We start from the raw sequence: 25,561 nt of genomic DNA, 5'->3' as shown, positions 1-25,561 counted from the left end.
ACCCCCCCCCCCCACCCGGCTAAAAATAAATGCTGAAGGTGAATATGTGAGTCGTTCCCGTGTGAACGCTAACAGTAGTCACAGTATGGGGCAAAATTAAGTTTTATATTGTATGATACTATATTATATTATATCACATTATGTTGTTTTTTTTATATATGTATTAGTTTTAGCAAAGCAAGGGACATCAGGTTTTGACTAAAACCCACCAGTCAACTTTATCAAATGAAATGAGTGTAGTTAACTCAAAATGTACTGAAAGTTAATTCTACTCACTTGAAAAGAGTTTTGAACTCAGTGTTAATTAAATACCTCTTTACTTCAACTTAGAGTAAGTTCACAGTACTCGTGTGGATTAGTTTAACTCAAATGGTTTGTAGCAATCGGTTTCCTCAAACGGTTTAAATTGACTCATTGGGTTTTGCAGTACTCAGTTGGTTTGAGTTCTCTTCATTTATTTTATTGTGCTCAAATTGCTTCGTTTACTCAAATGGAGTAAGTTCACGGTACTCATTAGGATTAGTTTTTGAACTTGAATGGTTTGCGTTACCTCAACTTTTTGGGTTTTACCGTGTATTTATTTATTTTTTTTTTGGTAAATACATATGTAGCAATTACGTTTATTCCCACTTGTATATTATTTCTGTATGATCTGTTTAGACCCCAGTAATGGTTGTGTTTAGGGCTTGTCTTTCAGTATTATATTTTCTAAAAATCTTATTTTTTGTAGGATTCACATCAAAATAATTCAGCATTTTTAATAGCTGTGGTTATTATAGTTCTTATGAGATTGATTGGTGTAGCATACTTGAAAATACTGATAATTAATTATGCATTAAATTAATTTAGGCTTGACTTTGATAATGAATATTTTGAATAATTTACAGTTGTCTTTTTTTTTTTTTCCTTAAACATCTGTGCCCCAAAATGAATTTTGTTCATGCCATTTATTTTCTTTTTCGGCTTAGTCCCTTTATTAATCTGGGGTCACCATAGCGTAATGAACTGCCACATGTTTTACACAGTGGATACCCTTCCAGCCACACCCAGCACTGGGAAACACCCACACACTTTTACACACACTCTATGGCCAATTTAACTCACACATTTCACCATGTCTTTGGACTTTGGGGGAAACCGGAGCACCCAGAGGAAACCCACGAACAAGGGGGAAAATGCAACCAAAATAAATGTTTTAAATGTAAATACATGTAACCGAGTCCGAGTGACTATCAGTGATGCTTTTTAAAAGTTTCTTTTTAAACCTACAAATCAAACATCACTTTTGCACATTTAATAGTTTTGTTGCCATTTCTGTTTTTTAAGCGTTAATGCAAACATTACTGACTGTTGATCATCAGCGTCTTGTAACGATGCCTGCATACACCACCTCATCCTCCTGTCGGAAAAACACAAGACACAAAGAGATGCATGGAAAAGAGTCAACCATGAGTAATGTCTAGACTAGTTCAGAATGTTAAATAAAAACTATTATTCAAATTTTTAAAGTACTACATGAAGCATAGAAAGTATGCAAAGAGCACTTCCTTTATAAGCTGCCACACAGATCAGCTCATCGTGATCCAATGAAGCACGATAAATTTCCTTGTTTTTTGCATGTCATTTAAATGGCACAATGTAGGACTGAACATAATTTTAATTTAGGTCTGAAATCTTCAGCATGAAACTTAAGGTGAAAGATGAAAATGGAGAGTTGCCAGCTCCTTCTGGTTTAGGGTTGTCAAAAGTTTCAACTTTGGTACCAGTTGGTACCCATTCAACCAACCACAATGAGCCAAATTATTGTACATGAATCCACAATGTGCACACAAACAAGCAAGCAGCCCAAATACATAAAATTACAACACATGATTAAAACACAAAGAAAATAAGGGTGTATTGACCTTTGTAATGTCTCCATAGTAGGAGAGTTGAGGACTGTTGAGCTCATTCTTAAACACCACCAATTGGCCGTTGTGTTTATGTGCTCAACAGATAAGAAAGTTATTAGCCACGAAGGTCGTCAGTTCACAGCTGTCCCACTATTATTCACTGGGCTGGGCTCCTTCCATCCTCTGGCTCAGACTTTGCATACCAGTTGAATTTTTTTACGCCCTTCAATCGCTAACTTCCCTCTATCTTGTTGACTTGGATGTATGTCATTGATTAAGCTTTACAAGTGTCCACTGATGGCGGAACATCTAATGCCCTAAACTCTTAAGCACTTAGAAGCTACACTGTCACATTGCATTCTGGGACATATGTTCTGAAGTAGACATATTACCACATTTGCTTCCTCAGTCAAATTTAAGTGGTCCAGGGTATGTCCACGTAAGATTACCTCATTCACTTCATAGAGCTAATTAAGGTGCACAATATACTGACACTGTTAAAGAATGAAGCTGTTGTATTTTATGAACACACAAAATTATTCTCATAGCTTCATAATATTTTAATTGAAGGTAATGGAGGAGAGGGGAACTTAGATTTCATCTAAAATATAGGTCTTAAACTGGATTCCTGGAGGGCTGCAGCTCCAGAGTTTTGCTCCAACCCTAATCAAACACAGCTGATCCAAATAATCATGGTCTTCAAGATTACTGGAGACTCTTAAGCAGGTGTGAGTTGGAAGTGGTTGGAGCTAAACTGTGCAGAGCTGCGGACCTCCAGGAATTGAGTTTGAGACCATTGATCTAAAACATCTTAAATTGTGTGCTGAAGATGAATGATAGTCTCAAGGGTTGGAAACAGCATAAGTGTGATTAATTAATAATAGAAGTTTCATAAACCAACTCTTTAACTTCCTGTGTTTGTTCCAGTTCATTGCCGGCATAAGGTTTGAGATACATTACACACTTATATGTCTCTACATATGGACAATGCAAGCATGGTATATTCACACAGAGACAATTGCCTCCTCGCCAAATAGAGTGAGAATGCAGGAAAGCATATATTTGTACTTTACTTTGTTTCCATTTGACCTTTCTCCTGAGCTTCCTTGTCTTCTTTCGCTCTAGTCACCACTCAGCTCACACAGAAGGGTCATATCAAAGTATAAGAATGTTCTGTATCAATGCAATTGAATTAATATATCACGTTTGATATCATTTGAAATAACTTGACTGCAAGGGTCTTGTTGCTTCAGAGATAAACAATCAAAATAATATTTATTACTTCAGGGGTCTTTTGGCCCACTTATTTATTCAAATTACCATTTGTTGAAAGAAAGTAGAAGAAAGTCTTATCTAACATTCCACTCTATGCAAATTTCCTTTGTTGTTTCTCACATCCCTTCCTGAAGGAGATGTCGTGCTCTGAGAATTTAAGGAAAAGTTTCAAGAGGTTCAGGAAGCTCAAGGCAGGATTCTGTAACTAGGTCAGCCCATGAAATGAGGCATTCATGCTCCATATTATATAAAATATTGAAGTCCAGTATGCTATATCCTTGCAGTATCGAAAAATTTCATTGAATATTTATATTCTTCAAGGTTTAGAATTTAGAAGTTAGAATTTCCAGTATTGTGACAACTCTACTGGCTAATGACCAAGACAGATATGTTTGTGATTAAGAGATCATTTGGCCAGTACAAGACTTTGTTGCAGGAATCCTAATGAGCGAGTATAATATACAGAAACGAGAATAAATAAAATAATCAAACATCATTTACTGATGTTGAAGGAAATCTCCTCAACCACCAACAGTCTGCAGCTTTCTCCTGGATGACAAGACGGCAGCCATATTGCGCGAACACTACACACAAACTAATTGGTGGAGCGGAGGCAGAGTAATCAAGCAAATTATGGGAATGGTTAGGAGACCATGATTGACAAGAGGCCAGTGGGCTAATTTAAAGCAAGACATAATCTTCAGCCTTGTGCTCGTCAACATTCTCACCTGAGTTAACAATACGATTATTGAAATGATCTCAGCAGGTCCTTTAATGACAGCAATGAAATGCAGTGGAACGTTTTTTTCAGCATTAAGTTAATTTTCATGTCAAAAAAGGAGTATGCAATGCACCTAATCACTCTTCATAACATTCTGGAGTATATGTAAATTGCTTTTATAAATCTTAAGGAGCAACTTTTCCAATATTTTCGTCATTCTCAACTTTTGGCCACGACTGGACACTGGAAAGATCGTATATTCAGTAAACTTTCATCCACCAGTAGACACCAACATTGGACTGACTGGGTGGACCTTTTTACAGGTTTAAGTTTTTTTGTTTATTTATACACTAGATCAAAACTCCACTTCTGATGTTTCCTGTCAGTATCACAGCCCAGCCAAGAATATACCTGAGCTAGAGGGACAGAGAGCCGAGAAATTTCACAGTACCCTAAATACCTTATATGTGTGAATTGTATTCTGAGTAAAAACAAGAGGAGGTGAAACTGCATGTATGAAAGCAAGACCATGGACACAGAGGCAGAGGTTTGTGTAGAGACTGTTGTTTGTCTGTAAGCCTCTCGTTTTTATTGTCTGACAATAAATCCCCTTTTTAAAATCAAGACCCTCTGACTCGACTGCTGATAGAAAGGCGAGAAACAAAACACAACAGTCTCAACCTCAAAACCTGTCTCCACCTTGGTCCTCCGACCCATTGGCTCTATAGATACTTTAACATGGCATGGTACGATCAAGTGGCAACCCTCCACTCTATAGGCAAGAACTATAGCTACTTAACTGCTGTGGAAATGAAAACCGAGCCAAACAAATTCAAACTGAAGTGAGCCAAACCATCTCAAAGTAGCGCTGCAGTAGAAAAGAAGCTTGTGCTCCTTTGTCTTTACTGTCACCCATACTCCAACTGGCTTCAGTGGGCTCTCTCAAACCTCTGGGTCCAACTTTGTTGATTGTCGTCCCACCTCCTCTTTGGGATTCTACTTCTTCAGCTTCCTCTTTTTGATTTATCCCTCTAACATGGAACTGAGCTGATTTGACCCTAAGTTTGTGCAAAAACTTTGTGTTCTTAATCATAATCTTGTCAGCATAACTGATCTCATGTCACACCAAGGTTTTTTTTCAATCACTAAGCTTCAGTGTACTTCCCATTTTGTCAACCATCTGTGCTGCAGGGTTTTTCCACAGAGTTGACTTTAACATTCTTACTTCTTTTTGCTGACATTTAAACTTTTGAGGCATACCATACTTTGTATGCTTTTACAGAATCACGCAGAGTTTCTTGTGGGATTTCACTAGAAAACTACATATTTTGTAATTTTACATACATATTTACATATAATTTCTAGGGCTGTCAATTGATTAAAAAATTAACTAATTAATCACACTTTTTTGTAATTAATCATGAATAATCATGAAACACCATATTTATTACAGAAATAAAGACACAGGCATGTAAGGGCCATTTGAATTTCAAAACAATCAATGCCAATAACAAACAAAATGATTTCCATATTGGATCCTAAGTGGACAACAAAAAAACAAAAAAAATCCAAAATACTGGCATTGTAAATATGGAAAATGGAAAAAATGTGGCCAAGGGGTACATCAAAATCACGTACTAAAGACTACAGATTTCTTACAGGGACTTTGATTACATCATCTCTATTCATTTAATTCTAAACAGCTTTGAGGGATACGGAAAACGCAAAGACTATAGAATACATATAGAATGTCTTAAAGAGACTTCTTTGGACAGTCAGCGATGTCATGCATTTGCTCTACTAAGAAATGCACACACAGACAGACAATGCATGCAGTACAGCGCACCCTATTAGCGTAACATCATCTGACATTTGTTGCAGAGTACATTTACATGGACACCAATACTCTGATTTTATAATAAAGATAAAACTCAGATTAAGAGTCGACCATGTTAGCAGCAATTTTGGATTACCTTAAAGCAGGGGTCTCGAACTCAATTTACCTGGGGGCCGTAGGAGGCAAAGTCTGGGTGAGGCTGGGCCGCATAAGGGATTTCACAAAAAAAAAGTCCTCAAATGTCATTATTAACAGTTTTAATTATTTCTTCTGAACATGAAGTGTCCTGAACATTAAGAGAACATTGAGTGAAGATTATGAACAGTTCTTCTGAACATGGCATCTTTTGCCTACTTGCTGCCAGAGACTTGACAGCGCTTCTTCTCACAAATCTGAACCACATTTGGCTTTAGAGCGGAAGCAGTTGAGACCCTCAGTATGGCTTGAAGATGATCATCATTAAGTCTAGACCTGTACTTTGACTTATTGAAGTTCAAGGTGGAGAATAACTTCTCACACAGAAAAAAGTGGGGGAACTCACTCAACTTCCATTCCCTCACCTATAAAAAAGGCGTATATATGTATAAATAAAACACCCCCACCCCACTCCAGTCACATCAGTCTGTGCCAGTCTGTATCTACCTATAATATATATAAGATGCAGGCTGTAGCTAGGTAGGTGGCAGGCTGCAGATAGGTAGCTAAATGTCAGGCAGGGGCAGGAACAGCTTACCTTGGTTCTGGCCGGCGCGAGTTCCCTCCTAAAACTTCCCGCCCGTCACAGCGTCTAACAAAGGGGCGGGGTGCGTGGTGACGTCACCGGCATCCCCGCCCCTTTGTTTACATGGCGGGCGGGGAATGCCAGTGGCCGCTGTGTACGGATAGAATCAGCGGAGCGGGGAGCGCTCTCTCTCCCCGCTCCGCTGATTCTGTCAGTGTACAGCGGTCGGCGCGGGCCACAAAATATTGCACTCAGGGCCGCAAATGGCCCGCGGGCCGCGAGTTTGAGACCCCTGCCTTAAAGCATCACGCGAGCATCACACATTTAGAAGTTTTTCTTTCCGTTCGCCATGCGGTATCAAATTCCATTAAAACAGCAATCTTCACATTTGCATCCAAAAATCGTCATGGAGCATGAACAATATGTTGCTGAATGAAAGTGAACTGCTGAACTGCAGTTAAGGTCAAAAGATTAAAAATGAAACACTCAAAATTACATGAAACTCTGGAGGAAACGTTGGATATAGCCTGGTGATGCGACATTAATTGTTTTATACTGAAACTTTCCTTCTAAAAGCGCTTCCATGGTCTTATCTATATTTCTTTGCACGCGAAACACAAGTCGGCCACAACAGGAAATAAAAAAAACTGCAACTGTGTTATTGGTGTAAAATTTTTTAAACGTGTTAAACATTTTAAATTAATCGCATACGTTAACTTGCTAATTTTGACAGCCCTAATAATTTCACACACACATCTACATATTTTGCATTTAATAGCTATATTTCAGGTATTATTATGGAAGGAAGAAAAAGAAATCACAGGACAAAAACATCAGATTTGCTAATAAGAGTAAGACACAGATCCTGGTCATAAATGATCTTACCGATCTTTGTGCATTTTTTTTGTAGAACGTCGGAGCAGCGTAAGTGACCTCATCATCACGGTGATCATCACGAATCTGTTTCTGAACTGGTTCTACAATAATAACAGAAGGATTGAAACAATAAACCTAGATTTGTATCTTTGTAAAATGCTTTGTTGTTTAAGGTATATCGTATTTAAATTCTTATGTTTTATGAATTCAGGTTTGTTTACAAATCTGTTAGCATGCGGTAACACTTGCCTTTCTGATCAGTTTTTTTGCTATTCTTGCAGATCCAGATGATCCCGACTATTGTAATACTGATCAGAGATCCAGCAGCAGCAGCAGCAGAAATCAGGATGAGCTGAGAGTTTGGAGAAGATGTAGTTGGAGATGAAGTTCCTGAGGTACGATTAGAAGGAGTAGTTGAAGGAGGCCGTGGTGAAGGGTGTAAGGAAGAATGTAAAGGAGTCTGTGGGTCTGGTGTTGAAGTGGCTAAAGACAAACAGTGAGTGACAGTATATATCTGAAAAAACACTATTAAAGCAGCAGCTCGATTGAACCAAGTCTAAGCAGCTATGCAACTGAAGATCTGTGTGAAGATTCAATGGTACCTAAAGACTGTACTTTACTGAACTGATTGCTGTTATTGCTGTCATTTATTTAAGTCTTTGGGTAAAAGTTTGATGATTCAATGTGCATGTTAAATATGGCTCATATGCTGATTCTTTATCATGATATGCAGGAACTGAAATGCTTTAAAGCATTTGTCTTACCAGATTTGTATAAAATATTTAGCCACTGAATAATTTCAATTTCTGTAATTTTTATATCATTTATTTAAATATACATTGTCTGTATGAGACTTGAATTAACAATTTTGCAGTGAAAATATGCTACAAAATGGTATATTTTTTTATACCTGGACATGGCTGACATAGTGTTTTGATGTCCAGATGTGTGGTCTGGTTGCTGATGGTGTTGTTGATCACACAGCTGTAGGTGTTGTTATCCTGATATTCCACCTCCAGAGGTAGAGTGAGACTGATGCTGAGATCAGACACACTGATGCTGGACAATACACTGTTTCCTTTGTACCAGGAGAGACTCACAGCGCTCACATTCACCACTGAACACAACATTGAACAATTAGACTGCACTGATGAAGATGAGGAGGAAGAACAGTCTCTGATGAGGACAGGAACAGGCAGATGAGCTGGAAATGTCAGAGAATAGAGAAAATGATACTTACAGTTGGATACATATTTCTTAAATTTCTTTCTAAATAGTTTATCATATAATTCCTGTAGCCTCTTTTCACACTTTTCAATTTCACCCTGTATGACTTTACTTCTTTTGAGAAACACAAAACCAACTGTTTAGCAGAACACTCAGGTTCCAGATTTAAGATTTTAATAGTTGATTTACATTCACACATCTACCAAATATCTTCATCCAAAGGATTTCTATTACAATTTACCTACTTATAAATCTGTTGTTTGTAACCTATTAATCATGAGCAGTAAAATAAATATTTAAACTTTTACATGTGGTGTGAATAAGGTCTAATATCTAAATTTAAATGTCCAATTTTATATCAAATACCAAATATTCAAATCATGCCTGTTATAATCACCAGCAGTGTTGCTCGTGCAGGCTGCCGAAGAACACTTTCTGTCATTCAAAGTAACTACATATCCCATCATGCACAGCACTCACACACCAGTTTCAGCTCACCCTATGATCACACACACACATGCACAGCTGCAGTTTATCTATACCAGGGGTCTCAAACTCAATTTACCTGGGGCTGCTGGAGGCAGAGTCTGAGTGAGGCTGGGTCGCATCAGGTTTTCCACAATAAATTAATTACATTATTAATTATGAATCTTATTTTGTTTAATAAAAATAAAGATATTTGCGAAGATTGGATTTTTTTAAACACAAAATAAAATGAAAAATTAAACAAATAAAAAATAAGTAAGGAACAAATCAATCAGTAAAAAGTATAATAATAACTATAATTAGATTTACTGTTATCTGCGGTGCTGTTGTTACAGGTAAAAGAAGCAACACTGTGTTATTGTCATTTGTTTTGAATCCTTTTACATCATATAGAAATATATGTAATGTTTATTGTGTGAGGCAATGCAAATACAATGCAGGTAGAGCGATGCAAATGGCCGACAGATGACTACATTAGGCTGCATTGAGTTCCTTATTTTTCTTTTATCTCGCCGCAGACGCATCACCGTGATTTCTTTTCTGCTCACTGCACGCAAAACAATGACCACCAACCAATGAAAGTGATTGTAAACACAAGAAAGATGATTGGTTGAAACTGTTGTTTAGGACCAATAGTTAAACGTGAATGTTGTATTAACTAGCGCATAAATAACGTCATGCATGTGCACAAACACAGCATTCACAGCTCTCTCTCTCTCTCTCTCTCTCTCTCTCTCTCTCTCTCTCTCTCTCACTCTCACTCACTCACTTACACACACATGCGGGTATTCACTGCACACAAGTTAATGCCAAATCGATTAAAATAATTACCGGAAAGAAAAATATAAATATCTGACATTTCCCGGAATAGGATTCTGCAAGGTTCTGCTCAAATTAAGCACTGATTTATATACATTTATCTATGTATAATGTCCTGCTAGGCAGCAAGTTACATAAAAAAATAAATAAAATTGTTTTAAAGTGTTGTGAATGAAGTGCGCTGGGACGAATGTCTGTGTGTGCCCAATAGAAATGAGGCAGCTAGCAGGCATGGGAAAAAAACACTCCATGGCGCCGCAGCTGTAACTTTTACTCGTTGGGAAATGTTTATCTGCCTGCGTCAAGACCAGCCGATGTCCCGCCCCCATATACCATATACCCTACTGTGATTGGTGGGTTCAGTCAGCTCTGCAAACAAAACTGTAAAGTGCAATCTGTGGGCTGCAGGTTTAAGACCCTTGATCTATACTGATTACTTGTACTTTATAGAGACCAAACACACACTCATCCAGGACTGAGCCTGGATGTTTTCACCAATGTTTTCATTGTGGTTAGCATTACAAAGCATTTCCCTGCCTAGTTTAGCTGTGTTTTACTTGTTTATGTTTGCCACCTGCCTCGACCAATTACCTTTTACACTGACCACACTCCTTGTATTATCTTCATGCTGCCATTTGCTCCTTTATTGAACATTGCCTGCCTGGCCACTCTAATTAAAAGCTGCATTTGGATCCAACCTTTGTTGTCACCCATGTCAAATTATTACAATGCCATAAAGACACAGAAATGTTTTTAATGCCAAGCTCATTTTTTCAATACACTTAAATACTCATCAGACAGGGTAAACAGACCTGTAATTGAGACTCACCGTATACAGTAACACTGAAGTTGAGTGTGGTTGGTTTTTTCTTGCCGCTGATGGATATTTGATAAACTCCAGAGTCTGCTATTCTGGTGTTCATGATGGTCAGAGATCCAGTCTGATTATCCAGCTTCAGTCTGTTTCTGAATCCCACAGCATCACCATCAGATGTGGAGGAGATTGCAGCATCTGTATCCACTTCAGCTATCTGAGTTTTTTTAGGTCCAAACAGCCACGTCACCACATCTTCTTCCTGTAGTTCAGCAACACCAGACTCCAGAGTGACTGAATCTCCCTCCATCACTGACTTCACTTCACCTGAGTCAGCAAACACACCTGAACAACACACAGTGGCAGATCAGTTTCTATCTACTGTAATTGAACACATCAACATTTCTGGTTAGGATTGTTATTTGTATACTGGCCAACATAGAGTAAATAAGTACACCCTCTTTATTATTTTTATCCATTTCTTGGGGAATAGGGACAAACAAACAAATAAATGTCTCACCGTGGTATCATTTAAAAAAATGAAATATTTTAATTAAGAAAAATAGTTTTTATATTGATTGTAATTATGATTTTTTTCTTCAATACAGTCCTTCAGAAATCATTATATTATTATAACTTGCTGTTCTATTATGATCAATTTTTACAGTGGGTAGCATGTTTCCCTCACAGCATAAAGGTCGCTGGCTCGAGCCTCGGGTTTCTATGTGAAGTTTGCATGTTCTCCCAGTGTTGGCGTGGGTTTCCTCAGGGTGCTCCAGTTTCCCCCACAGTCCAAACACATGCGCTATAGGTGAATTGGGTAAGCTAAATTGTCCATAGTGTATGTTTGTGGATGATTCCCAGTGATGGCAGAAAGTAAGTTGTCGGTTCTTTCCCCTGTGGCGACCCCAGATTAATAAAGGGACTAAGTCGAAAAGAAAATGAATGGATGAATTACTGGAACTCAATCAGCAAGTATTCTTATAATGATCCATTTTCTTTTTACTTCATAGTTTTGTGAAAACTCTCTGTGATAGGTTTTAGCTTTTAGGAATCTTTAATGAAAATAATAGTATTTATCATTTTATTTTTTTTACATAAATGTTCACTTCGAGAGAAGAGAAGTGTGTGAAATTGGAAGCTGATATAAAAAATGAAAAAAAATTGCCAGCAGTGCATCCATAGCAAACACCTAAGTGGTTTACTTCTTGCTAGAGAAAAAAACATTCACAGCAATTACTTTACTAATCCTGGGTCACCACAGCAGAATGAACCGCCAACTCATCCAGTACATGCCTTTACGTAGCAGATGCCCTTCCAGGTGCAACCCATCTTTGGGAAACATCCATACACCCATTCACACACATACACTAAACTGGAAAGCACCCAGAGGAAACCCACACGAACGAGTGGAGAATATGCACGCCTCACACAAAAACGCCAACTCGAACCAGCGACCTTCTTGCTGTGAGGCGACTGCACTACCTACTGCGTCACCATTGTCTTATTGTTTAGAACAAAAAGAGAATTTTAAATTAATTGACTTTCAACGAGACATATGCTTTGTACCAGGTTATATCAAATTGTTCTCGTGGAGAAAATATTGTTTATGGCAAATTATTTATTTTCTATTGGGTCAAGTTATATAATTTAGACGTGAATCATTACCATTTTTTTAATTGGATGATTTAAAGCTTTTTTTTGGGCTCCTCGAGTGAATTTCCCTCTCAAGTCTGCATTGACGCATCCTCAATATAAAAAACACAACTTTTTGCGCATTTTCCGTTCTTGCGGTTTTGAGGTTTGAAAATGAACTTTGGCAGTTGATGATGACAATACACAAGATCGCAGAAGAGCGTACATTGAGAAACAGCCTGTGTCTGTGGCTTCCTCCTGAGACTGCTGCCCCAACATGTTTTGAATTGACTCTGAATCGACAGTCAAAAGGTTACAACTTTTCAAGTTTTCGTAAATCGCAAGCTCTGTGATTGGTCATCGTGGTAGCATTGATGAGTGTGGGAGGGGCTGAGTGGAGCAAGCCCGTGGCTCGAGTGTTTAACAAGTGTCGAGTCCGTGGAGGAGCTCTTTCGGGATACTTTGTTCTGTGTTTACCTTATGATTAAAGTTTGCCGGTTCCCACGTTTTATTTTTATAGTAAGTAGCATTACAAGTATTTCTGGTGTAAACAAAACACTTGCAAAGAAACATGACACAGAAGAGCATAGAAACCCAACTGTCAGCAAGTGTTTCAGAAGTGTTATTGCAGAGCAACACAAACAAAACGCAGAAGTATAAATGCACGAGTACTGCAAGGCATGCACTGTGGGTTACAGTGATTACTCAACGCAGAAGTTTAACTCAGCTTTTAACAAAATGAGAAATTATATTAATGTTTTATGTTTCTTTAGTGATTCTGCTTACACCTACTTGTATTTCATTAATTATTGCTCTGTATCCCAGTGTTTCATTAGCTCGTGGATGAGTCTGGTACATTTATGCTTTTTCACCATCTCTGTTTTGTTTCCTACACACACCCATGATATCACTGTTTCCACAGAAATATGAAGCAGAATGGATTTGATCATTAATAATACACAAAAGCTGACATGTTCATTTAATATTCCCCTGAGGCAGCTGGAAATTACACTTAAAATTATATTAAAAAAATATATTTTTAAATCATTTATTCTTTATAAAGAAACTTATGAGCTTCATGTGCTTATTTATTTTAAAGCATAAAACCCTGAATCTAGACAAGGTCATACAGTTGTATCAAACCATAAAAGCATTTATAACTTACCAGTCAGAAGCCAAAAAGACAAACTCATAAAAACAAACAGCTGAAACATTTTCTTCAACAGTTTAGCAGTCTGTAATCCGCTGAGGATGGTTGCGAAACTGTTACGGTCTGTTGAAAAGTGTTTGACTGTTTGATGCACTACAGTGCGTCTCTGTTGGGGGTGGGACTCTACTTTCTCTTAAATAAACAAAATTGCAGTATTTTTGTATTGCTTTGTGCCATTGCATTCATGATGTTGTATTGATTAAAGCTCACTCATTTGCTTCAACTAGATTAATTAGATTAATTAAATAAATTATAGCACTTTTATAAAATATATTATATTATATTAATTATAGAAATTATTTACTTATTTTAAAAATAAGGTGAAAAGACAAATATGGTAGAAATAAGGAACAAGAGTAAATTAACTTTTACAACTTAAAGAACAATGGAGTATGCACAATTAATGCAGTTTGTAAAATGGCAGTGTATTTCTGTATTTAAAGGGATTCTATTATGCTTTTTTAACTTTTTGAATGTTAGTTGGTGTGCTGTTTGTATCTTTGTGGACAAAAAATCCTTATTCAAGAACTACAAGAAACAGCTTACAAGCATTTGGACTACTAGCATTTGATTGACTATTTTTCTTATTTTCATTAGTCATCAAAATACTTATGATTTATCTCTCAACAAAGAAAAAGTATCTAAGAGAGAAAAAAATAAACACAACATCTGTCATTAAAAATTCCAAGTCGAACATCTTTCCTGGACAGCTGGGATGGGCAAATCACCTTTACACCAGGGAATAAAGCAGGAAAAATCATTAGTGCATTTTTGTTTTAAAATAAAAATGATCCTCGTGCTTGTAAAACTGTGGTCACCAAGGCATAGATCATCAGTGTCCACAAGACCCAATAGAGGGCACCCCAGCCATGTGCTCACTTCACTAGCCATCTGAATAACTACTAATCTCAAGATGGCCGTCGTCATTCAGCAGCCTGCTCTGAAGATGTTTGTCATCATTTAGCCGCTATCCCACTAAAACCCAAAATGGCTGCCACCAGTCTACCATTGTCAAGATGGCCACAATCATGAGATCTTGATTGAGATCATGATCTCTATGAATGGTCATCACCGCTTGAGCTACAACCACCACCAGAACTCCTGCTTACAGAGCTATCAATGCCACCACCTGATTTTTCCAAGAGTGGCAACCCGCCATCAGAGCTATAGCTCCCAAAGCTGTTGATGCTGCAGCGCTAATTCGCTTGATTTTGCGTGGTGAATGTGACGTCATCGCTGTGTTTAATCATCGTGCAACATGATTTTGGTTGGCGGAGTGCACAAAATTTGATAAGACTCGAGCTATTAATTTGAATATGAAACACTTTAAAGAGATTTTGTATGAAACAGGTACGACTGTACAGACACCTTTATGATCTGTCCTTGCGTGTTCATCATAGAGATAACCAGTTGATCAATAATTCTTGGCTAGAAATTGCGACAGCCTTGGGAAAGAAGGAACCTTTTTGGGAAATTGAAAAAATCTGAAAAATAAGTTTTTGTCAAAACCAAAAAGACAGGCCATGCAAAAGTGGAGACCCAGGTGATTTTAATATTACAGAATATGTTTTTCCACCATTTATAGGTTTAACACTGATGTAAATATTAAAATTTTTAATTAAAAACAATTTAATATTTACAACCTAAAATAAAGTAACAAATTATTTCTTTGATAACTAGAGAGGAATATTTGAACCCATCGTTTACAGTATAGTAGAAGACAAAAACTAGCCAGACAGTAATGTGTCAATTGTTGAGTGGGCTAAACAAAAAAACGTTACGTCAGTATTTTTAGTGTGTACTTTTTTTTTTGTTGCTTTTATTTTTGCCATATTTAAAAAAATGTAATTGTAAAGCAACCCATGTTCTGCTGTCATTGATATTTAACCTTGATGGGTAGAACTGTCCGAGATATGAACAAAAACAAGTGATGCATCAAAGTTTGATTTTAAAAAATCTTGAATGGTTCTAAAAATACTAAAAATAATTAGTTTAAAAATTTTAAATGATATTAGTGATATTACGTAGTTCCGGAAACTTACTACTTCTCTGTTTATCCGTCTGACTTTATGGTCAGTTTGTTTTGACCACCCCCTGTCATTTTAAAGATTATCACAATGGTGACTGCATCAAGTATAAAAGCCTTGTCCGTTTCGTGAACTGCGCACAGTCAGTGGTGGTCCACGACGCGGTACCAGTTGAAAGTATAAATCTGCCTTAAGAGGTCACTACCGCCTGAACTACTGCTGCCAAAAGCTTCTGACCTGCCAGAACCATAAGACCTGCTAAAGCTGTCTTACCTGCTAGAGCCGTCAAAGCTACCTGATCTGTCACAGCCATCTGACCCTTAGGTTCCAAATTGGTGCCTTCTGACCCAGAGCCTCAAATCACCAGGTGGTTTAACGCTACCGGTTTGCTTCTGTTCCATACTTTGAGTCCACTTCTGCTGCACAGACCTGGCCCTCCATCCCTCCCCCTGTTCCACCTCCACCCCTCCGCCCTCCTGGACTTTTCAGGGAGCATCTTGAAGCTGCTGCATGGTAGGGGAGGGACTATTGCTGTTTCTAAATATGTGTTCTTCAGCGTTCTTGCTTCCTCGTGTTCTCATGTCATCATCAACTGCCAAAGTTCAGTTCCATAACTCAACACCACAAAAAAGGAGGACATGTGAAAGTTGTGTTCTTGATATTGAGGACGCATTGATGCAGACTTGAGAGCAAAACTTGCTGGAGAGGTTCCAGAAGTCATTGTGGCTGAATAAAGGAGATGGAAAGTGCAGCATTTTATATAGATTTATTCTTAAAGATCACTTATTTATCTCAGGAGTTTCCTTAAATGAAACTAAAAAATCATGAACATGAAAATCTTTATAAAGGTAAAACACATTAAAGGGCCATGAAACCCCCTCGTTTCAGCAGGGTGTTTTCACACCTCTACTTGGGAAAAAGTCAGAAAAGTGGGCGTGTCCAGCTCTGTTTAGGGGGAGTGTCGGAGGAAGAAAAGAGGCTTGGTGTGGGAGTGTCTATTTGGGCGCGCTGAATTTCAGAGTCAAAACACACACACAGCGGACACTGTGACTGTGTTTACATGGACATCTGTAGTCGAATTATTTGCCAAATTATTAAATGTTGGACTTAAACTGCAGTTTGGCTCTTTCATTCAGGCAATTCATTCATGTCCCTCGCGACAAACGAGATATTTGATTCGAGGAACTTCTGCAAGCGTGTATTTTTCATGCAATGTTTGATACCGCACGGCGAATGAGAGAAAAAAAAACTCAGCATTTCCCGGAAACTTAGATGCACTCGGAAGGGTGGCGTCAGACAGCCGCGTGTGTTATTACAGTCACTAAATACCGTGAAAACCCTACACGAGGTTAAAGTTTGGTTGTGGTGCTAACATGTTTACACTCGGTGCAATAGTTAACTTAGTTCGATACGAACAAACTGAATAAACAAAGAGCACTGGTCGCTCACTTACCAAATCTGTAGAGACAGGACAATCACCAGCAACTAGAGCCGCGTCTTTATTTAGAGGAGACTACAAGCGAATCCAGATCTCAGCGTTTGCAGATGAGAACAGCTCTCAGGTAAACAATAATCCTCCTTAGACACGTAAGTTATTGTTGTCGAGCGTCGCGTACACTGTTAATCCACACGTGACTCCAGCTGCGCTCTCACAGAGAGAAAATGAAAATGAAACTTAACTGCAGCAAACTATAAAAGCAAGACTTCACGCTTGTTTTGCCAACACAACGTGGTGTCTCTGGTGTAAACAGTGACACTAATGAATATTAATGAAGTTGCACAATAGAGCGCGCTGATTGGTTTGAACCAAGCCTTACTCATGCATTAATGCAGCAGACTGTAAGACGTAATAAGACACACTCTGGCACAGACGTCCAGTCTGCACGCTGGAATACACGCTATTATCTCATGGCCGTGACGCAGCTTCAAAAATTCGTTTCAAACCGGAAGTACGAATTTGCTTGAAATAACGCAAAAACAACCAATTTACACTTTTTAGTAAAATATAGGTGTCCTAATAGTGTTTTTAGCAGTGTGGGACACATATACGACTGTCAACAGCTCAAAACATGTGTTTTGGTGTTTGTGACCCTTTAAGATTTAAGTGCATGGTCTAAAGTGCTTGGCACAGGTGCATTTTAAGGCATGTCCAAAATGGTCTAAAAGCATGAGCTATTGGTGTTTTTTGGGTGTAATGTGTATTAAACCAATCTTACATTCCTTTTTAAGAGCCATTTGTGGTCACACCATAGCACATTTCCTTTTTACATGGTAGAGTTTAAGAGAAAAGCAAGCTTGTGCGTCAAGTTTCGCAGTTCACTGCGAGGCAAAGTTCAAGCTTGATGAACGCTGACCTGTGAAATTGCATCACATGATTACATGATACCAATCGAAGATCAAAACATGACCTCTTGACAGAAATTCAAAACATGGTCCAATCGCTTCCTTTTTTTACTGTCTAATTATCTTGTTTAATCCCGTCGCTTTCCGCAGCGCTGCACTACAGGATTTTGCACACACACACTTTAGTGTGACCGCAGCATAACTCGCAATGAAATTGACCTCTTTGTGCGCAAGGTTAATGTGCCAAAGCACTACATCTATGGAACGAGTCTTCCATTTGACCATGGATTTGGAAAATGGCTGTTTTGTATGCACTTCACTCAATACACCCATTCAATTTTTTTATTTTGTAATTTTGTTTATTTAGCACAAAGATTTGCAAAGCAATTTCTAAATTCAATTCTAATTTCCAGCTATAAAATGAATAAAAACAACAAGGATGTGGTCAAGAAGACCAATATCCAAACAAACAACCTACTTGTGAGTACATGGTTTGAGTTCACTTAGACAATGTATTCTTGTATTTTCTCGTTGAACGGGTTTCTTGAGCCATGTGTTTGTGTGTTATGTAATTTGTGTTTACAGCCGCATGCTTTTGTTTCAGTGTGTCCTGCATGCAGTTCTTGTGTTTAATGGCCTTGTGATTTTACAGTATGTGAGCACATGGCTTGTGTTGTGTTCTGTTTGCCATGTGCTATCTGTCTATTAGTCAGCCCCCTCCCATCTTGTCACCTGTTCATTTTGTTAACTTGCCTCCTTCCCTTCTATTATTTAGCTTTGACTGCTACACTTTTTATTATACCATTTGTTGATTTGCTAGATATTGTTAAGTCCTATTTTGAACTCTGCCTGTTAAAAATGGGAATTTAGGCCCAATCCCAATTTATACCCCATCCCCATGCCTCCTTGCGGGAGCCACAAGGGGGTGAAGGTACACCACTAATCAGGGCGCCACTATCGCTACATTCCCCACAACTTCAGATTTCCTCAGGCATAACTGTTACAACTGGTGGATCATGTTGCAAAAGCATAAAGCTGTACTGTGTTTTTACACTGTGCTCATATTTATAGATCTAACCACAAGAAAACAATTATACTGTTATGACAAATGTGCTGTTACAATCTAATTGCCTGCCACCGTTTCTGACAGACTTGCCTTAACCTATTGGGTGAGGTTATCAGAATTTTAAATTTTATTGAATTAAAACATAATTATTAAATAATAGCTTACAGAATGGAAAAATTCAATCAAATTAGAATGGACATGTCATGTTTTGTATGCATTACAATTTAACTTAACTTAGCAAATAATTTAAATGCAAACCAAATCACACCCTTGTGTCCTGCTAGGAGAATATATGGTTAATCATTGCAAGGGTACAGCCTTGTTGGATCTAAAGTCATAAACCAGCACTGAAATTGTAGCCACAGACAACAGCACAGAAAAAACCAGTCGGACCACAGCTTCAGTAGTACTACAACAGCGAACAGAGTCTGAAATATGAAAACACAGAAAAGAACTTAGTTAAAATGAACTCTCAAACTAATTTTGACACATTGAATTCCAAAACCAACAGCAAATATAATAGGGAAAGTAGTGTGCAGTATATAAATATACCTGGACATGGTTGACAGAGTGTGTTGATGTCCAGATGTGTGGTCTGGTTGCTGATGGTGTTGTTGATCACACAGCTGTAGGTGTTTTTATCCTGATATTCCACCTCCAGAGGTAGAGAGAGACTGATGCTGAGATCAGACACACTGATGCTGGACAATACACTGTTTCCTTTGTACCAGGAGAGACTCACAGCACTCACATTCACCACTGAACACAACACTGAACAATTCTGCACTGATGAAGAGGAGGAAGAAGAACAGTCTCTGATGATGATGGCTGGAACAGGCAGATGAGCTGAAAATATCAGAAAAAAAACAGAATATCATTTACAATAAGAAACATTTATACACATATCTTTAAGAAATAGTTCCTCATATATTTGTCATGGATGTAAAGGAATAGTGAGGAGAGTTCATAGGAATAAAGTCAATAAACAGTTTAATAAAAAAGTTAACATGATATGCGCATCCACATCTCAGGGCACAGGAACATCCAGGTAAAACAGCAAGCGGAAAAAAAAATTAAGACCGGACAGGGAACATGGGGAAAACGGTAACTAAATATACTGACTAAGCGAACTACAACAGGTGGTGAGAATAAAAACACAAGTCAACATTAGTCACACTAGAATTTGAGCGTGCTAAATTCTGTCAAACAACGCTGCGAAAAGGGGCAGGATTAAACAAGATGAGACATTTCTTACAAAACCAAGCAATTGTTCCATGTTTTAAATTCCTGTCCAGAGAGGTCAATGTTTGATCCTCAATTGTTCTCACACAGTCAAGTGATGCGATTTTTGCAGGTCAGAGTTCACCAAACCTAAACTTTCCAACGCAGCGATCTGCGTTACTTGAAGCACGACCTTGTGTTTCTGTTCTGACACATTCGCATGCATATGAATAGAAATCAATGGGGAGAAATATGCAGTGTGACCACAGCTTAATGCAGACGGGAAAGGGAACAAAGAAATACATGACAATACACACCTGAATCAAATCACTTTTATTGTCAAATCATCAGCAGCACGTGTGCTATGGTGAGTGAAAAGCTTAGACCACAGTAAACTCTGAGGAGAAACAGGCTCATAAAGCACTTTTGGATAGGCAGTTTCCTTGTGCAATACACACACATAAAGTATTCAGACCCCCTTAAATTTTTCACTCTTTGTTATATTGCAGCCATTTGCTAAAATCTTTTAAGCACCCCACATTGACAGAAAAACACAGAATTTTTATACATTTCTGCAGATTTATATAAAAAAAAATTGACTTGATTAGGAAAACCTGTCTATATACAGTAAGACCTTGCAGCTCACAATGGATGTCAAAGCACTTGAGAATTATGAGGTCAAAGGAAATGCCTGAAGAGCTCAAAGACAGAATTGTGGCAAGGCACAGATCTGGCCAAGGTTATAAAAACATTTCTGCTGCACTTTAGATAGCTGCACTGAGCTATTAGGGAAGAAGAGCCCTGGTGATGGAGGTAAAGAAGAACCCAAAGATCACTGTGGTGATGGCTGAGGTTGAGAGGTGGAGATGGGAGAAAGTTGTAGAAAGTCAACCATCACTATTCGTGTTGACTTCTGGTTTCGCAGCACACTATACTTAACTAGACTCGACAGAAAAGAAAGAAAGAAAGAAAGGTATCGGAGATGGGAATGGCTAAGCTGTGCGGTTAACCCATTTTTGTCAGGGTCCAAGTCTGTTCACTGGACCTGAAGAGAAGCTGTCCTGAGCTGGAAGGAACTCTCTCTCCTGGGGTCTGTGTCAGTTTCAGTTCTTGCTCTTCTTCTTTGCGGTGCGGCCTTAGTCACCAGTTTTTATAAGGATGGTTTTGTACTACCTTCCAGAGCCAAGTTGAACAATGAGAACTTAACTCCCCCGAGGCACGTTTTATAATCCTTTGTTCTGAAGCTTGGTTATTTGCATATGCATTCTGGGTGTATGTTGATGCAGAAATGTTTAAAGTTTCTTAAAATGTTAACATGTATTAACATAAAATGTGAACGATCGCTCAGTACACCAAATTAGCTTTGCAGGGACATCAAACATGAACCATCTATGATCTTATTTAGCTGTGGTGGAGTTAAACATTGATTATAGGAGTATTACCATACCATAATATTAATACATGAGCAAGAGACGTGTTGCAAAACACCAGGGGCCTCATGTATCAACGCTGCGTACGCACAAAAACTTTGCGTACGCTAGGTTTCACGCTCAGAATCGCTCACGTTTGGATTTACTAACAATGAACTGAACGTGGGAATGTGCGCAGCTCCACGGCAGCTTCATGGCTGGCGTACGCACATTTTTTGTGCGTTTCTGTTTTATTTCCATTGGCGACTTCTAGAGGCAGTTGTGTTAAATTCCTCTCTACAAAGTGTCTAAGCCTTGCAATGGCAGCTGTATGAGACGGGTTCATCTAGCAGGTATGTAAGGTTTCCATACCATACAGTTGACCAGCTAAACATTAAAGCACAATTTGCAGCGGTCGCCTGTTTTCCCAATGTAATCTGAGCTATCTACTGCACGCACATTGCTATAAAGACACTATCTGAAGATGAATTTGCATGCATGAATCAGAAACATTTCCATTCAATAAATGTGCAAATAAAATATGATGCACAAACTTATTAAAGATTCCAACTTGTCTTTCTCGTGATAAATAGTTGGCAAAATCTGAAATGTAGCGGGGGAAAAAAGAAAGAGTTCATAAGACGCTGGATTCGAACCAAGTTCATGTTCGAACGTGTCAAAACATGATGACATGCGTTTTACGAGCTGCGCCACTGAGACTATTAGGGGGGCAGGAGCAAGCTGAACTGCCGCTCTAGGCAGAGGACGATTACGCCGCCCTCAACCCCAATGTGAAAACGAAAGTGACCGGTTATGAAAATGAAGTGAGGTGTCGTGCACCTCTTTTCCAGCGCACTATGCACTATGGTGCACTATTTAAATTCAATTAGTGCGATGTTGAGACCCAACTGTGTTAACCGCATCAGCTAAACTCTCCCACTCTATTTTTTTCTTTTGTTGTTAATTCCGGAGAACAAACTTGCAAATAACACTGCTTTTCTCCGGTCTACCTCCGAAAGCAGCACCTCCAAATCACATTCTGTTCAAAGTTTCTCTTTTTGCTTGCTTTTGCCATTGCTTTTTCGTTGAGTTTTGCCAAAGTAGAGTCATTAGCATATTCATACGGGGGAGGAGACAGGGAGGGGTTTTGTGCTCGTGCATGTTGCGCTCAGTTTCACGTTCATTCGGATGTACAAAAGAATATGCGTGGGATTCAGCTACAGCTTTGTGCGTACGCAATGTTTTAGTATGATTTCCATGCAAGTCTTCGTACATGAGGCCCCTGGTCGCCAATCTTCATTGATTGCACCAGTAAGAGCAGAGTGTGACGGATTAATTTGCACAGTAATAGCACAGATTTGCTTACAATATTGCAATATACGCAACATTATGGGTGACATATCAGAGCTCAAAAGAGGACGAATTGTTAGTGTGCATGTTGTTGGCGCATCTGTGACCAAGACAGCAAGTTTTTGTAATGTATCGAGAGCCACGGTATCCAGAGTAATTTCAGCATACCAACAAGAAGGACAAACCACATCCAACAGGAGTAACTTTGGATAAAAGATGAAGCTCTCTGAAAGGGATATCCGGGTGCTAAACCAAATTGTGTCCAAAAAACATAAAATCAAAGCTGCCCAACTTACTGCAGAATTAAATGTGCACCTCGACTCTCCTGTTTCCACCAAAACTGTTTATTAGTAGCTCCACAGGGCCAATACACATGGCCAGGCTACTATAGCCAAACCTTTGTTCACTCATGCCAATGTCAAACGTTGTTCAATTGTGCCATCAGCAAAAATCTTGGGCTGTGGACAATGTGAAACATTTATTGTTCTCTGATGAGTCCATCTTTACTGTCCTTCCCACATCCATGCGAGTTACGGTGTGGAGAAGCCCCAAAAAAGTGTACCCATACCCGGAGTAAAGCATAGGGGTGGGTCAGTGATGGTTTGGGCTGCAATATCATGGCATTACCTAGGCCCAATACTTGTGCTAGAGGGATGTGTCACTGCCAAATGCTACAAATGGTGCTCGCTGCAGAGCCATTTGAGGAGAGCTGAGATCCAGCGAGGGGGAGCTTAAGCTTGAAGCTTTTTTGCACTTCTTCTACGAGTGATGTCACTGGGGGTAGGGTTAGGGGTGGGGTTGGTGTACGCATTAAAACAGCTTACAGGAGGAGGAGCGACAGCTCATGCTCCCACTCGCTGGAGCTCAGCTCTCCTCAAATGGCTCTGCAGCGAGCACCCTCTCAAATGCTACCAAACCATTCTGGAGGACCATGTGAACCCAATGGTTCAAATACTGCATCCTGAAGTTGGTGCTCTTTATCAGTATGATAATGCACCAATACACACAGCAAGACTGGTGACAGAGTGGTTTGATGAACATAAAACTGAAGCTGAACATTTACCATGGCTTGTTACTTTAGGATGTTTTGGAGGAGCAGGTCAGGAAACATTTTTATCCACCAGCATCATGCAGTGGCCATATTGTGTAAAAAAAGGTCTAAAGTAGAGGTGTCCAAACTCAGTCATGGAGGGCCGGTGTCCTACATAGTTTAGCTTCAACTTCCTTCAACACACCTGCATGGAAGTTTCTAGAATACCTAGAAAGAGCTTGATTAACTGGTTCAGGTGTGTCTAATTGGGGTTGGAACTAAACTCTGCCAGACACCTGACTTTCAGGAATAAGCACCCCTGGTCTCACACCTAATTTAAGTTCTAACATTGATATTAACAACCCAAAAGTTCAAAACATGCAAATAAAAAAAAAGTTGCACAAATGTTATTGCTATCCAAGCTCAATTTTTCAATACACTAATAATACTAATACTAATAATGAGAAGTACTCAGACAAGGAGAACAGACCTGTGATTGAGACTCACCGTATACAGTAACACTGAAGTTGAGTGTGGTTGGTTTTGTCTTGCCGCTGAGGGTTTGTTGATAAACTCCAGAGTCTGCTATTCTGGTGTTCATGATGGTCAGAGATCCAGTCTGATTATCCAGCTTCAGTCTGTTTCTGAATCCCACAGCATCACCATCAGATGTGGAGGAGATTGCAGCATCTGTATCCACTTCAGCTATTTGAGTTTTTTTAGGTCCAAACAGCCACGTCACCACATCTTCTTCCTTTAGTTCAGCAACACCAGACTCCAGAGTGACTGAATCTCCCTCCATCACTGACTTCAGTACACCTGAATCAGCAAACACACCTGAACAACACACAGCATTTCTCAGGATCACACTCTGACATTCTGAATAAATAAATTACAGACAGAAACGGCCACATTGCAGTTTCACTTATACCTGTAGCCTTTTTACCACCAGCAGCCTTTTAAAGAACAGAATTTAATAATTTCAACTTTACAGTGAACCCAATTTCTTAAATTTTTCTTTTTTGGTTGTTGCAACAACTGTCCCATAGACTTCCATTGCAAAAGACTGTCATTGACTTAACATTAGATCTAACTTTGTGACCTCAAAACTATCTATCCTTTTTCAAATTGCTTCTATCTATCTATCTATCTATCTATCTATCTATCTATCTATCTATCTATCTATCTATCTATCTATCTATCTATCTACTGTTTTATCTATCTATCTATCCATCCATCCATCCATCCATCCATCCATCCATCCATCCATCCATCCATCCATCCATCTTGCTAGTAACATGCTAATTCATTCTAGAATCATGCTAATAACATGCTAATACATGCTAGAATTATGCTAGTAACATGCTAATTCATGCTAGTATTATGCTAGTAACATGCTAATACATGCTAGAATCATGCTAGTAACATGCTAGAATCATACTAGTAACATGCTAATTCATGCTAGAATCATGCTAACAACATGCTAGTAACATGCTAATTCATGCTAGAATCATGCTAATAACATGCTAATTCATGCTAGAATCATGCTAACAGCATGCTATTACATGCTAGAATCATGCTAACAACATGCCAATTCATGCT

The 25,561-nt window shown here is 38.7% G+C and overlaps 1 protein-coding gene across 1 annotated transcript; it reads right to left on the bottom strand.

Moving 5' to 3' along the window:
* Positions 1-554: 554 nt before the first annotated feature.
* LOC100002141 lies at positions 555-24,796 on the bottom strand. Its single transcript, XM_087304812.1, has 10 exons — positions 24,467-24,796; positions 19,502-19,795; positions 19,257-19,377; positions 18,773-18,858; positions 13,469-13,645; positions 10,684-11,013; positions 8,233-8,526; positions 7,572-7,805; positions 7,332-7,423; positions 555-1,399 (listed from the first exon to the last, which is right to left on the bottom strand). The coding sequence occupies exons 1-10, from the start codon at positions 24,759-24,761 to the stop codon at positions 1,358-1,360; spliced, it is 1,965 nt and encodes a 654-aa protein (XP_087160938.1). The 5' UTR covers positions 24,762-24,796; the 3' UTR covers positions 555-1,357.
* Positions 24,797-25,561: the final 765 nt, after the last annotated feature.

Source organism: Danio rerio, chromosome 22 (assembly GCF_052040795.2).
Source record: "Danio rerio strain M-AB ecotype USA chromosome 22, GRCz13ab, whole genome shotgun sequence".
Taxonomy (NCBI): Eukaryota; Metazoa; Chordata; class Actinopteri; order Cypriniformes; family Danionidae; genus Danio; species Danio rerio.
This window is presented reverse-complemented; position numbering and strand designations above follow the sequence as displayed.

Excerpts from the sequence above, each read along its gene's own strand:
- LOC100002141 (XM_087304812.1), bottom strand. The coding sequence starts at position 24,761 with ATGGAGGGAGATTCAGTCACTCTGGAGTCTGGTGTTGCTGAACTAAAG. Across the intron at positions 18,859-19,256 it reads TCCAACAAGGCTGTACCCTT|TTGTGGGGAATGTAGCGATA; the intron begins GCAATGATTAAC and ends GGAAATCTGAAG. Across the intron at positions 7,806-8,232 it reads ACTATGTCAGCCATGTCCAG|CCACTTCAACACCAGACCCA; the intron begins GTATAAAAAAAT and ends GTTTGTCTTTAG.